Source organism: Podarcis melisellensis (assembly GCF_964234715.1).
Source record: "Podarcis melisellensis genome assembly, chromosome: 14".
Lineage (NCBI taxonomy): Eukaryota > Metazoa > Chordata > Lepidosauria > Squamata > Lacertidae > Podarcis > Podarcis melisellensis.
Window position 1 is genome coordinate 20085849 of NC_138546.1, and position 15338 is coordinate 20101186.

At 44.8% G+C, this 15338-nt stretch overlaps 1 protein-coding gene across 28 annotated transcripts in view; it reads left to right on the top strand.

The window, feature by feature from the left end:
- Positions 1-15338, top strand: part of RBFOX1 (RNA binding fox-1 homolog 1) — a 1444762-nt gene that overhangs the window by 752500 nt on the left and 676924 nt on the right. For 19 of the 28 annotated variants that reach the window (XM_081887400.1, XM_081887403.1, XM_081887398.1 and 16 more), the window contains one exon: positions 10857-10904. The exons of the other annotated variants lie outside the window; for them this stretch is intronic. In XM_081887400.1, coding sequence (XP_081743526.1) covers positions 10857-10904 — 48 coding nt within the window. Of the gene's footprint in view, positions 1-10856; positions 10905-15338 lie in introns of those variants that run through there. 28 annotated transcript variants of the gene reach the window in all.

Sequence of the window (15338 nt, forward strand, 5' to 3'; positions counted from 1 at the left end):
GCACAGCCAATGTATGAAATGCTATTTCTTTCTCAGTTGAACTAAGGGAATTCCTGCACCCAATCCATCTTGATTTCTGAGACAACCCCTCATCTACAGTTGATGGGAACAATGATGTGTGTGAGAGAGAAGGGGGGCATGACTTCTATACTGTTAATCTTTACATTCATGCATTTAAAGTGGGAAAGAATTAGGAGCCTCCAAGGCTAATTGTAGATAAAATGGTGAAATAATTTATTAAACAAATCAACAATTACACAAACCTAAATATGTACATGTGCACACACACTATCCCTGGTGAATTACAACTGGAGACATAGAAAGAAATATTTAAAAAATCTCTTTTGATTGCTTCTGCTGCTGAGTTTTACCTCTTCTCCCCCTCCCATCTGCAAACAATTCCTTTGGTGCTTTTGACCTGCTATACCTTGGTAAGTTCTCCAACTCTCAGTTTGACAGGTGACCTCACACCCTTTAGCTGTGAATAAATAGGAGTATTGCAGAAGTTCTGCAAGATAAGAAGCAACTCTGATAGCTTATTCCTGCTTGGGTCAATAAAGTTTGGATTTGTTGACCTCAGCTGCTCTCTCTTACTGACGGGTTATCTGTCATGCAACCCAGTTAATGCAAACTTTGTAAAGGAAAAGTAATAAAAATAAAATAAAATACATCCAGCTACTCACAGCTTGCTTCAATTGCAGCACCTGTTGGGCATTGCCCAAATGTATACAAAACAGGGAGTGTTCATCTTTGAGCCATGTTATTCTTCAACAAAATAAAAAATGCAAATGAAAAAAGATAAAATTAATCCATTTTAATTGAATATAGTTATTTCCCAGTGGTAATCAACAGTAACTTTCTGATGACCCGAAGTCACTGACATTTTCAAAATGTACATTTTGAATCCGATTAACTGGTTTAAAACAAGCTTCCTCAACCTTGATCCTCCAGATGTTTTGAGACTACAATTCCCATCCCTGACCAGTGGTCCTGCTAGCTAGGAATCATGGGAGTTATAGGCCAAAAACATCTGGAGGGCCAAGGTTGAGGAAGACTGGTTTAAAATAAAGCCCAGATAAGCCGTAGGCTGATTTGTTTGCATTTTAACAAGGAAATTTTCTTAACCAAGTTTAACAATTTAATGTTAACAAAAATAATGAAATTAGTTTGAGTATTATTTATTAGTTCAGAGGTACAACTATGCAAGTACAGGGTTTACAGTGCCCTCTAAGGTTTGGGAGCAGCGGAGAGGTGTCTAACAGACCCAGATGCTTTTGTCTTCCGACACAAAATGTCCTGCAAATCGGAAAGAAAATAGTTATAGCTATAGATAGAAAGCTGCCTTATAGCAAGTCAGAGCCTTGTTCACCTAGCTCAGTATAGTCTGCACTGACTAACAGTGGCTCTCCGTGGCTGCAATCAAGGGTTGCTGGGAATTGAAGGGGGGAACCGTCTACATACCAAACAGATGTCCTCTCACTGAACTATTGCCCTTCCCCTTGCAGTAGTGTAGCAACAAATTCAGAGGTGCAGTTTGTTATGGTTCAGAATTTATCTGGTTAAATTCCCCTGGTGTGTGTCACCTGCTGACGTCAGCTTACAGAAGCTGGGCGGAGATAGAAGCTGGGCGGGACAATCCCTGTATTGTTCAGTTCCCCTGTGATCCTGAGGGGAGAAAGACGTACTCTCTGTGTATCTGAGAGAGAGTAATGGCGGCCAAGAGTGACGGACTTTAATGCTGTAATGTTTGAATAAAGAGCTGTAAATAGACGAACCTGTCTGTGTGTGCTTACAAGAAGCAAGACTGCTTTACACCGCTGTTCAACTCTGCTAAGCCGTGACCTGAAGGGAGCAACAGTGGCGCAGCTGTGAAGAAGTGTGCCGGACCCGTTATAAACTGCTGATTGATTGGGATCGTAAAGCTGTCTGAGATCGCGGCCCCATCGATTAGGGGGCAAGATCGATATCTCTCCACAGGTTATGGGGTCAGAAAACGCTCGTAAAGCAGTCGGTGTGAGCTCCAGGAACGCTTTGAAGTCAGCGTGGGTACCGGAGAGCAAGGATGAGTCATTGCCTGCTTCCGTGAGACAGTGAGAGCTTCTGATACACAAAGAGCTGAAGGCTGAGACGCAGCTGCAATATCGTTTCTCCACGGAAGGGAAGGCCGGAGGAAGCTGAAACTGATCGTAAGTAAGCTTGGGCCCCCTTGGGAGAACGGGAGAACATGGCGGACGGCCATGATTCGTACAACGTGCCTTTCGAAAAGTTAAACAGCCAGAACTGGCAAGAATGGTCCAGGAGGCTGAAGGCATGGCTGGTAGCGAAGGGGTTGTGGGAGGCTGTGCAGGCGCCCCCTTTACCCCCGCCGGGACCCCAGGCCACAGCGGCCGATATCCAGGAAGCCCGCACTTCGCAGCAGAGGAATGAGAGAGCCCTGGGAGCTATTGTGCTTAGCTTGGATGGCTCACAACTGCCCTTGGTAGAGGGGTTGGACAATGCTTGTGACGCTTATCAAGCGTTGGAAAGGGTGCACCACAGAACCACTGCTGGGGCAAAGATCCACACCACCAGACGCTTGTTTGAAATGAAGTTACGCCCTGGGGATAGCATCAGGAAGCATGTAACTGATATGATAGCTGTGTTTAACCAGCTGAGACTGTTGCAAGTTGATTTTTCAGAGGAGCTGAAGGTGTATATTCTGCTTAGCTCTCTGGACAAGAGTTATGACAACCTGTGTCTAACTCTGGAGTCAATGGATCCGATGAATTTGACTCTGGATTACGTGGCAGGACGTCTTCAGGACGAAGAACAGAGACGCCAGAAAGAGTGCAAAGCTGGCACCGGGAGCTCCGGGTCGAAGGGCGGAGCCCGGCCAGCGGAATGCACGGTCCAGGCCTTGTCTGTTCGTCGTTGCTACGTCTGCAATTCGACTGAGCATTTACGGCGAGGCTGCCCCCACCGGAGCAGAGAGCCAAGGCAGGATGTTTGCAAAGATTTTTCCCATGGGAACCAGGGAGGTTTCCATGGCAACAGGCCTGGGAAGACAGGCAGGCGTGGAACTGAGCCAGGTGGTCGGGGTAAACAGCAGGGAGAAGAGTCTTATCAAGTTTCTGCGAGTATGGCAGTGTTTGAAGACGGCGGAGTGGAAAATTTCCAGCTCAGCCTTGTAATAGACTCTGCAGCTAACCGCAACATGGTTCCAGAGACCCCTGCAGTCGAGAGGTGGAATTGCACAGCAGTTCCGAAGGGACAAACTATTAAGTTCACGAATGGACAGAAAACTAGAGTTTGCAAATGCACTAATGCCTATCTTTCTGTTTTACAGGAGACGGTGGATTTTTGTATTGTTCCAGAGATTCATCACTGTTTGCTATCTGTGCCTTATTTGTTAAATAAGGGGTTCAAAGTTTGTTTTGAAAATGATGTCTGCACAATCTCCAAAGGGGGGAGGTTACTGGCCAAAGTGCAGAAGGGACAGAATGACCTTTTCATTCTTAAAACGTCTCTTGGAGGTGAGGGGAAGGTTGAGAAAGCACAAGCGTTGCGTGCTACAGTTCCCAACCAGCGTGCTACAATTCCCGCTCATCATGTTACATGTGCATGCGTATGGCATCAGAGAGCGATTCACAATCCTTTAGAGGATTTGCAGGCGTTGCCTGAGGTTGTTACAGGTTGTAAGATTAAAAATTGTCAAAGTGCCATTAATTGTGACACTTGCAAGCAAGCAAAGGTGAGAGGGTGCAGTTACCCAAAGGTGGAACGTGTGGGCACTAAACCTTTTGAGTTGGTACACATAGATTTGTCCGGTCCTGTCAAGACACAGAGTCTAGGGGGGGCCAGGTTTCTGCTAACTTTTCTGGATGATTTCTCGCAGAATTCCTGGGCTCACGGTCTCAAATCCAGGGAGGATGCAGCACAGCTGATCAAGAGCTGGATTGAGGGGGTGGAACAAAGGTTCTCCACCAGGGTTCAAGCGATCATCAGTGACAGAAATGTTAAGTACACTGGTTCTGCTTTGCAGAAGTTCTTTCTGAAGAGAGGGATACGTCACACAGTTAATTCACCCCAGCAAGGGGGGGTGGCAGAGCTGAGGAGTGAGGCTCTGGTTAAGGCTGCACAGGTGATGCTGAAAGAAGCCAGGTTACCTCCTGAGTTTTGGCTGGAGGCTACGAGGGCTGTGTCATTCACCTGGAATCGTGTCTACAACTCATTGGTAGGTGACACTCCATTTTCTCTGTTAAATGGCCGCAAACCCCAGGTTCACTTTCTGCGCACTTTTGGGACTCCTGCGCTTGTCGCTTTGCCTAAGGCTTTGCAAGGGCCAGATGGAGCCAAAGTCCAGAAAATGATCTTCTGTGGGTATGAGCCAGAAGCCCGTGCATGGCGTTTTGCTTACCCGTCAGGTGATCAGAGTAAGGTGCTGATCAGTAAACACGCTGAGTTCTTAGAGGAGGAGGTAAAGTCAAAGACTCCTGTCAGGCGTGATGTTCTCTCAGATTGTCTCTCTGACCCAGAAGACAGTTCTGATGAGGCGGAAGAAGAGGCTGAGGCTGTTGATGACGACCAGGTCACTGACCAGGGTCAGGAGCAGGATAGGGCATCTCCACAAGCTGTTAAGAGACAGCTCAAGAGTGCGCCTAGTTCTCCTGTGAGTGTAATGGAGAGGATTCGAAGACGCTTTAAGTCAGAAGGGGAATCCCATGATGCAGAGGATACACCTGCTGATCAAAATGAGTCAGGGGGAACACCTGAGTTTGTGCCTAGGAGGTCCAGTCGCACAACGAAAGGTATCCCACCAGAGAGGTATCACGCAGGGACACAAGGGGGGGTGTTATGGTTCAGAATTTATCTGGTTAAATTCCCCTGGTGTGTGTCACCTGCTGACGTCAGCTTACAGAAGCTGGGCGGAGATAGAAGCTGGGCGGGACAATCCCTGTATTGTTCAGTTCCCCTGTGATCCTGAGGGGAGAAAGACGTACTCTCTGTGTATCTGAGAGAGAGTAATGGCGGCCAAGAGTGACGGACTTTAATGCTGTAATGTTTGAATAAAGAGCTGTAAATAGACGAACCTGTCTGTGTGTGCTTACAAGAAGCAAGACTGCTTTACACCGCTGTTCAACTCTGCTAAGCCGTGACCTGAAGGGAGCAACAGTGGCGCAGCTGTGAAGAAGTGTGCCGGACCCGTTATAAACTGCTGATTGATTGGGATCGTAAAGCTGTCTGAGATCGCGGCCCCATCGATTAGGGGGCAAGATCGATATCTCTCCACACAGTTTCCCTTCGTGATAGTCACAGCCACACACCCTTCTAAGATTATACAACACCCTACAACTGTACAACAATAAGAATTAGGGGTGTCCTGCAACAATTAATACAGATCCGTATGTGCTGTATTTCAGTTGTTCTGCTATTTACTGTGCATGTTCATGGGCAAATTATTTGGAGTGCTCCAATATCTTATTTTGTAGTGATCTCAGTTGTGTTTTCTGTGAAGTTCCATTGCATGTAACAGATCTTTCACACCATTCTCTTGAAAATGTAGTCCAGTCATCCCCAAACTCGACCCTCCAGATGTTTTGGGACTACAATTCACATCATCCCTGACCACTGGTCCTGTTAGCTAGGGATGATGGGAGTTGTAGTCCCAAAACATCTGGAGGGCCGAGTTTGGGGGTGCCTGATGTAATCCCTTGTATTTTCAGTGTTCTCAAGTGCATAGCTTCGGAGCATACAGTGGCTAAAAAAAAAACCCCTTTTCATGCTGATTGGGCAGCTCTGGGGCACTGGAGACAGGGTCTCTGCTGCAGAAGCAGTAATGGGTCTTTAGCCCCCTCCCCATGACCCTAGACTACTACACTACTGTCCCCATGACAATATATATCAGGGGAGGGGACTTAAATATCACACCATGACATCCAGGGCAATCCATTATTCCAAAGGTTCTCCCTGCTGAGGAAGGCAGGGCTATCACCATTTGCAGCAGGGAGATGGAGTGCTTTGAACACACAACTAGTTGTTGTATTTGCAAAACGCTTTGCTCTCCATCCTTTGCTTCATGTAATGCCGGGGGGGGGGACCTAACAATGTAACATTTGCTAATGGTCATTCCAGGAAGCATGCGGGCAACAGCAGTGTTAAAGAGTGGCCTACAATATTTTTTCTTATTCCCCCCTCCCCTTTTCATTTAACAGGGCAGTCTTGCACAGGTTTACTCAGCCGTAATTCTGATTCACTTCAATAGTGCTCAGTCCCTGGTACATGGATATAGCATTGCAATCTTGGTGCTTTTTATCCGGTGTTTTATATCTTGGTAAACTACCTCCAGCAATTGTCATTGGTGTGCACATTTTACAAAGAACATTGAGCTTTTTTCATATTTCAGGCATGAGTGTTCAGAAAGACAGGGAACAAGGTTTCTAGGCTTTAGGGTGCAATTCACCAAAAACATTCATATAATCATGCATCATCTCATCTATTTCATCTGTGATGTTCCTAGCAGGCTATGTTTGTAATGATACTTTCTGCTTATTTTTATATACACATGTATATTAGAGGAAATCAGAATAGGGATAAGATTTTATCACTGCAGAAAGTTGTGCAATTTGATGTTTGATCTAATGCACCCAATTGTTTGCTGCTGAAAAGGGAGCTGGTTTTTTGCAACCTGGTCCCTAAAGAGGAAGAAATCCAGCTTGATTGTGTGGTTGTTTGCCTCCATCTGCTGGCCATTCTTGATATTGTAGCCTTCACAAACTGCAGGTTACCAAAATTTTGCCTAGACCAAAGAGAATAATGAGGGCATTATGAGGGTCTCTTAGCCACTGCTAGTGTTTCCAAGAGCAGATACACTAATTGGAGAACCAGCTTGGGCATGTAGCATCTCTGCACTATAGTCTCATTACTTTCTCCTACCCATCTGCTGACGTTAAGACTCATAGGGTGGCTACTAGTCCTCTGCTGAAATTTGCCCTCAAATGTATTTTAAAACAACAACAACAACAACAATAACACACACACAACCACATTCCGCTTTGGAAGAGGCTTCCATATACTTGAGCATTTATTTATAATTTTTCTGGTTGCAGGATTTTGAGCTTGCTGTATTGTTGCTGTTCGTTCTTTCTTTCCAGTCAACATTTACCCAGCAGTCTGCAGGCTCCCCTGACTGCCTCCACTTCCTGAATGGGGTGGGGAGCCTCCTCCCCATGTGTCCCACTAGGCATTGCCTGAAGTGTGGACAACTGGGAAGGCTGCAGAGTGCAGACCGCAGAAGAGATGATTTGCAGGATGAAAGAAAAATGACACCCTTGTCCCCTCTCCTCTTTAATAATGTTCAAATGCATTCTGCCCCACTCCACATCATTCACTGATGAAGAATGCTTAGGGAGAGGGAAATGCAGTATACTTGTTGTTGTTGTTGTTGTTGTTGTTGTTGTTGTTGTTCCAAAACTGTTGTTATTTATTTATTGCATTTTTAACCCACTCTTTCTTCCAATGAACAACAATGGGGCGTGCATGGTTCTCTCCCTCATCATTAAATTCCCACAGCAGTCCTGCAAGGTACATTAGGCTGAGAGGCAGTGACTGGCCCAGGGTCACCCGGTGAGCTTTAGGGCTGAGTGGGGATTTGAACCTAGCCTCAACACTCTGGCCATTACACAGCACTGGCTCTCAACAACATGTGGAGGCCTGTATAAAACTAGTGACTGCCAACAACCCTTGGCATTCATGCAGAAAGATGTGGGGCCAATAGTAGGTCTGAAAAACCTTGTAAGGCCCACCAGAGCTGACACTGTCGTCACACACTGTCGTCACACACCCCCCCTTAAAGAAAACAACAGCCCAAACTTTTTCTCTCTGAAGAGACGCACCCATTGTCTTTATGAGAGCCAGTGTGGTGTAGTGGTTAAGAGCGGTAGGGAACTAGGGAACTAGGGGAACTAGGTTTGCATCTCAAATCCAAACTCTTCTTCTTCTTCTACTTTCCAAGATTACCTCTGACCCCCAGCGGAGCCCAGGAGCTTCCTAGATCAATTAAGATGATAACAGCTGCAGCTGCTTCACTCAGCAGTTTTCTCCTTAATCCCACTTCCCATCCCTGCCTGGCCTGGTAAGATTGCAAAGCATTGGGGAAGTGACAGTGAAGATAGTTGGTGGCACTCAGCAGACATGAGGCAGGTAAACTGGCTGCAGCAACCACAACTATCTTGGGTGGTAGTGGTGTTAAGACCAGGGTTTTACACCTGGACCCCACCCCAATACATTTTGCCTCTTGGGGCAAAATATAAGAGGCCACCTTCCTTCCCATTCCAGCTGCAAATGTCAGTTGAGTTTTATTTCAATCTTGGCAACAGACCTGCATACTTCACTGCATCTGAGAGCAGCAGGCTAGCTTGGACAGTTTAGAACAGGACATGTGGCACACACACAGCTTTGTTCTCTAACATTTCTCCATTGCTCCCTGCCCTCACAACAGCTGCTGTTGGATTGCATCACTGTGTGTGAAACTAGGTGCTTCTAAGGAGGGTCTTGTTCCACTCCCATAGCCTGGAGAAAGGGGCCACTGGGTTGCCATGGGGCTCAGAAGCTGGAGAAACTCTGTCACCAACCCACCAAGTGAACTGGTATTGGTGGACCTCTTGTGGTCTACAACAGCTGCCATGGGGGATGAATCCAGTATAGAACACGTTAAGCCAGAAATGATGGAAAAAAGACTCACTGTTTTGGCATTTTGTAGGATGATGGGGATTTGTTACCTGCAGAAAAGTGTGTGAGGCCCAACCAAGAGTCTCAATAAAGTTGGAGTGGCAGCAGTCTTGCTAGTCTTGTGGCCAACTAGGGTCTAAGTTTGGGCTTATCCCTCTCCAGTGGATCATGGGATATTGGACATGTCTCTTCCCCCATGTGGGGAGAGGCATGTTTTCCCCATGTGCAGATAATGTTTGCACATCTCCCCATAGTAGATAATATGTGAAAGCCACCCTATGAAAGGTGGCTATGTGCTCTTAGACCATCCCTATAGTGTTGACAAACGCAATTGTTTTCCGTCAGGCACCTGCAAAGTTGGCCTTGTGTGTTGTTTGGGAGAAGAATAGCAACGAATGTTCAGTAAATTAACTGTGACATGAGCATATTGAATTAGCTTAGAAAGATGGCAGGTGTTTTTCATAAAGCAGATGGCTTTCTTTTTGTTTGGTGGCACAGTTGGCAGAGGGGAATAGAATATTGCTGTTCATTGATGTGCTGCCCATCCTTTCCCCTTACATTAAGGGATCCCAGCACTTTCATTTTTAAAGGAGATCATAGATAATGGCTGCATTTTGTGAGCTATCAGAAACTTTTCTAACTCTGTAATGACCATGGCTTAGGGCAGGGATGGGAAACCTGGTGTTTGACTACAGCTGCTATCATCCCTGACAGTTGGCGATGTTGGCTGGGGCTCATGGGTGATGGAGCTCCACCTGCTGGGCCACAGGTTCCCCATCCCTCGTTTACAGGGTCTAATTAAGTCATAGAGCTCTGCATCCCCATAAGCACTCATCCTTCAAATTAATACCCATTTGAGGAGGAGGTTGAAATGTTTTTTTGCTTCTTTTGGGAACTGACAGTGGTTTATTTTTACCTCTGAACTCAAAGGTGATGGTTTAACATAACCTTGGTTTAGTGAAACAAGCCCGGGTTGTAAACCATTTGTTTCTTTAAGTCAGAGGTAATGGTCCACAGCCAGTTTTGAGTGGGGGAAAGGGTGTGACTCTTGGTAAAGTAGGCTACAATCCAGCCACACACAAAAAGTGGGTGGCTTCTACATACATGAAAGCAAGAGCCAATATCAAAGTCCAAGTACACATCTGCGCCAATTCTATTCCCACCAGGCACAAAATAAAAATAGGGCAGGTTATGGATCAGTGCCAGTGAAGGTTGTAGCCTGGGGAGGAGGCACGGCCTATGCAGACTCTCGAGGGCCAGATACTAAGGCATGGAGGGCCATGTTTTCCAACTCCACTTTAATCCATAGTTTAGCTAAACCACAGTTTTATGTTGGGTTGGATGTAATGAGTGAAAACTTAAAATAGAAGCAAAGGCTTCCCATGTATTCCTTGACCCTCTGCTGGAAGGCTCACAAGGCTGGGGTAGGCTCCTTTGTGTATCATTAAATAATGTTTAATGTTATATCTGAATGTGCCTTTGAGGGATGTTCATTCATTTGCATGGTTCAGGCATGGTTAACGAGACAATAATGTGTGCTTAGTCCTCAGAATTCCCCATAATGTGTGCTTAGTCCTCAGAATTCCCCATATTGATCAGGGAACTTATTTTTCAAGTTTGTTTTAATGTGAGTTCAATCTCTGCTCAGTCACAGACCCTGATAAAGCAGGGCAATCAACAATTTGTGAGGTCTTCCACTTTGGTTCAAGTGCGCTAGTCCCCTTCATACCCTCCCCAATCCACATGGGATAAGTTCAAAGCCCACAGCAGGTCAAGCAATTATGGTAATGCTTGCATGATCAGGTAGAGTAAGAAACACATTGACATTATTCTGATGTAACACCAAACTGTGGTTTGGCCTTTCTTGTTCTGTTGGGTTAAGCTTGGTTACTGCATCCTGCCCATCTCATTACAGTCAAGTTCACTTGAGGTCATTTCAAATGAATATGTGAAAGTCTGATATTTTTGTATCTACAAAATATTTAATATGATAACTTAATGTGGTTTGGGGGTGGGAGAGAGAGAAAGTGGAGAAAAGGAGAACCCTGAACTTCAGATTAAACCATAATTTTATTTTTAGGTTTTCAGGCATTGTTGTTTTGGAGAGAGAGCTCCCCCCACCCTTACTAGATGTTTCTTAACTTTTTCAGGATACTAAAGTGGAGTGCAGCTCTTGTGTAGAAACGGAGGACAGAAAAGTAAGTCCTTCCTTTTGATATATTGTCCTTTCTCTGGTATATATTTTTGTCACAGCTTACTGGCTATAGATGGCAATTCTAATATGGACATCATTATGTGCATTGGATATAATTCAAAGGGAAGTTTCACACTACAATGTGATTATGGAGAGAGAGAGAGAGGTTTTTCATTGTGTTTTGAACCCTGCTTCTTTTGAAATGCTTATGACATAAAGACACTGCATTGAAAGCAAACATAATGCTCACAATCTTTTTACCATGGTTAGGAGATGAGTAGCAGTCTCTCAGATCTTCCCTTCTTCCTATTACCCTTTCCACATGTGGACTGCCCTGCTTTCTTCTATTTTCAGAGCTAACTATAGTGCAATGTTGCATATACATTGATGATAATGTTAACCATGATTGGTTTCAAACCTGCTTCTGGCTTTGCTTGTGAGCTCCAGAAGGCCTTGAGTGGGGTGGGTGGGGGTACAGTGCTGCCGTGGTTAAATCTGGAAAATGAAAGGGAGGTGGAGAGATGGTGTGAAGGGAAACAGGTTGGGTGTGCCGCAGGAATGAAAAAGAGTGAGTGTGCTCACCTGTGGGTTCCTCCTATCTGCTAACCTTGGTTAGAAACACTGGACCACTACATTTGAGCTGCCCCAGCTCTACATCTGAAGGTATCCTCAACCAATTGGCCTCCGGCGGGTCTTACTTGGTGGGCGCTAGTGGTAATTATGAAAACAGCAGCATTCCTCCAAATGGAAAAGTGGAAGGTGAAAGCATTAATATTTCCAGCAGTGCCCTGAAGTAACCTTGATGTAACAACACCACAAGGTATTCTGAAGAATTTAAATGGTGCTCTTCAATTCTGATTCTGAATGCTGGCTACTGGAGTGGTGGTGGGAAGGGAAGCATAGACTGGTATAATTGTAGAGTTGGAAGGAACCCAAATAATAATGGTGAGACTAGAGCAGGCATGAGGGCTGGCCTTCCCCAACTCCCTGTTTCTGCACTGCTGTCCAAGGAAGTGATGCAGTGAACACAAATCATGAACTGCACCAGTATGTTACAATAGGCATATGTTTAAATATCTATGGGGAAAAAATATTTCTAAAGCATTATTTGATTTCCCTGACTGATCCTTGAGTATGAAATTTGCGCTTTGAAAGTAACAAAACTGTTGTCACTAAAAGTAGCTTCCATGCATCACCACCTAAACTTTAATTTTCACACACACACACACACACACACACACACACGTATGTATGTTGTTGTTCCAATATTTACATTGATTCAGGGTGTTTCTTGCTTTATTCAGTGGATTTGAATGAGATACCACCTTGGCACGCTTCAAACTCATATTGCTCATCTGAAACATTTGTAGCAGAAAGAATAAGGTTTTGAATGGCACCGTAAGGAAAGGATATGAAGAAAGCACTTTCTGTTTTAATGATTTCCTAACTTTGTCAATCAAGTCCCCATAACAGCAATATATTTTGAGCAATTTAAAAAGCCCTGCATCCTTGCTTGCTGTTGAATGACGCTTTGAGGTGGGATGGGTGTATGGGAGTTAAAAGGGGAAAGTCTTTCTCGTTTTCAGAGCAGAAAGAATGTCAACCAGACAATGCCCTGTGGTTAAGGCCTCAATTTGAGATGAACTGGCTGGTTTCCAGTGGGAGAGGGAGGCAGAGTCTGGGAGTGGACCAGAGAGGGTACCCTATCCCTCTGGTTTTCTCCTTGATCATAAATGTGAGGCTCTACAGGCAACTTTAGAGAAAATGAAGAGCTACACTCCCTCCCCCCTTTTAAAAAAAATTGTTTAGCAATTGCTCAGTTGTGGTAACTGAAGATAATACATGCAGATAGAGTGCAAATGTCTGAATTTAACTAAAATTGGCCTTCATCTGAGAGTGCAGGGCTAGATCTACACTGACTTGTTTAAGGTTGTTAGAACAATATTAGATACATTGTTCTAAAATGTCACAGGACATATAAAATAAAGTGCTTCTTACCTCAGTTTTCTCTGTCAAAACACTGTTTCCCTACGGCTGGTTCCTGTTTGCTCTGCAGTCCCCTCTGGTGTCACATTCTAATAACACACTATGAACGTTAAAAGCAGAACATTATGTGTCCATATGGTTATCAAAACCCATTCCTTAATGTTAAAACCCATGAGTGCAGATCCACCCCCAGGTTTAAAATACCAATAGCAAATACTATGATTGGACCCAGAAAGTTGTGTGTGTTTGTGTGAGGAGAAAGTGGCCTTATTTTCAATGCTAATAACTTTGGTCTTCAACCAGAGAGTCCCCCCCCCCAGGGTTTTGCAGCACTAAATAAAGAAAAACCTGCTGTGGAGAATGTAGTCATATTTGAAAACAATTAGGCTTTTAAAAATACCACATCCAATTCTTTTGGGGTGATGCGGGGCAGGGGAGCAGAAGAGGATATGATTATTCTGCAGACTGCCTCTCATTTTCTAAAATGTGTAGAAACTCTCTGCCCTTCCCAACAACAATGTATTTGATGGTATCTCAAACTCACTACCCCTCTTTCTCTCAAGTCAACGGAGTAAGGTAAGATAATTCAGTTTTTTGGGGGGAGGGGAGGTTTTTTTTGTTGAAAATATGAAGAGAGTTCAGGAACATTAGTAAGCAGAAGGAGATTGCTTTCAAATGAAAACCACCAAAATGGTTTTCTGAGCTGGATTCAATAGGCACAATTTATTTCTTGTGAAACTGTCACCTGCCATTCTAAAGCCCAGCCATATGTGTGATAAACAAGCAATGGTGCTTGTGGACAAGGGGGTACTTTTGCAGCTAAAGTGACATAAGATTCTAGGGGTGACAAGTTAAATAAGGAGCCTTACATTATGGCACTGGTGCACGCACACAAACAGGCTCGGTTTACGTTTAGAGGGTTCACAGTGTGCCAAAGTATTCTACTGACTCTTTTCCAAAATTGTTTCTGAAATTGCTTTTGATACTTTCAGCTGTATGCTTGATTGAAATTTCGATTAGGTTTTGTTGTGCTTTATGCGAGCAAAGGTGCCCCAGAGTTCACACAGATTAAAGGCCTCAAAATCATGGGGCCTAATCCAGTTGGGACTCAGCACTTCTTAAATCCACTTAATTTCAGTGGGAGAGATGTAGACCTCTAGTCACCTCCTGGAGCTTCAATTCCCAGAGTTCCCTGGGAAGAGAGATTGATTGTTAAACCACTCTGGGAATTGTAGCTCTGGGTGGGGGAAACAGAGGGGTCTCCTAACAAATCTCAGCAACCTTTAGCAAACTATAGTTCCTGGCTCCCCACCCCCCACCCCATTCATAAAATCTCCCTGAGAATGACAACACATCCTTATAATATCATTCCTTTTCTCTGGGTAATTGCAGCCACATTTTTGATGTTAGTGCACATGTTAGATGCTCAATGTGATTAGTAGATGTTTTAAAAAGTTTTTAAAAGATGCTAGCCCCTAGATCACCTCATTGTAGAATCTAGGGCAAATTAGGACTGTGAAGGAGACCCACGTCCAATCTGCACATTCATCCAGGATGTGGAGATCATTCTTTGAAAATCGAACCCTCCAAATTCCTCCCCCATCCCTCGTCTGAGGATTGCTTTGCTTCCCTGCCCTTTGATTAGGCCCACTTCTCCTTTGTCAAGTCAACCTCGCTGGCATCTGCATTGACATTCTCGGCAGCGTTCCCTGGAGGCAACCACGCGGCTGACCGCTAACGAGCAGCCGAGTGGCATTAGCTTTGTAGTTCAAGGTCATTCGCAGCACCGCACTCCATTTGCCTGTTTCTCCGGAACAGGGGGAGGGTTGGTTTGCCAAGGGAATCCTTTTGAGGTGCATCTTGACAGATAAAATCACCACTTTTTACATGCGAGAGCCACCTTGGGGCCTGCAAGATCAAAAGGCTTTATGCTTTGCGCTGGAGCTGATAATGTGATAGGTCAGCAAAGTTAGAGAATTGCCCCCCTCCTTTTGTTCTGTAATGTTTTATAACTCTGCATGATCTTCTTGGGGATACAATGTGCGTCGTTAAACTTGTGGCTCCTTTGCCTACGGATAAGGATTTTTTTAATAACACCTTCTGTGAAAAGGTCTTGCAGCACTTTCCAGAGATTAATTAAAAAAGCACCTGCGAAAGAAGAGACAAATGCCATCTCTATAAAAGGCAAGATACCAATGGACACACGAAAGCAGGCAGAGGACAGAATGGGGTGACCAAGGGCATGCAGCCTTGCAAATGACAGGTATCGAGTGACACATAGACACAGCACCTGGGTCCAGCTTCTATCCCCCCCCCCAATCTCAAACATAGGCTTTGAGGAAATGACTTCCACACCATTTTTCTAGGCCTTCTACTAACTCAGATGCTAGTGGATGGGGTTTATGAGAATGAAATGCCTTCCTAGCAGCAGCAGATTACTTTGCACATCCAT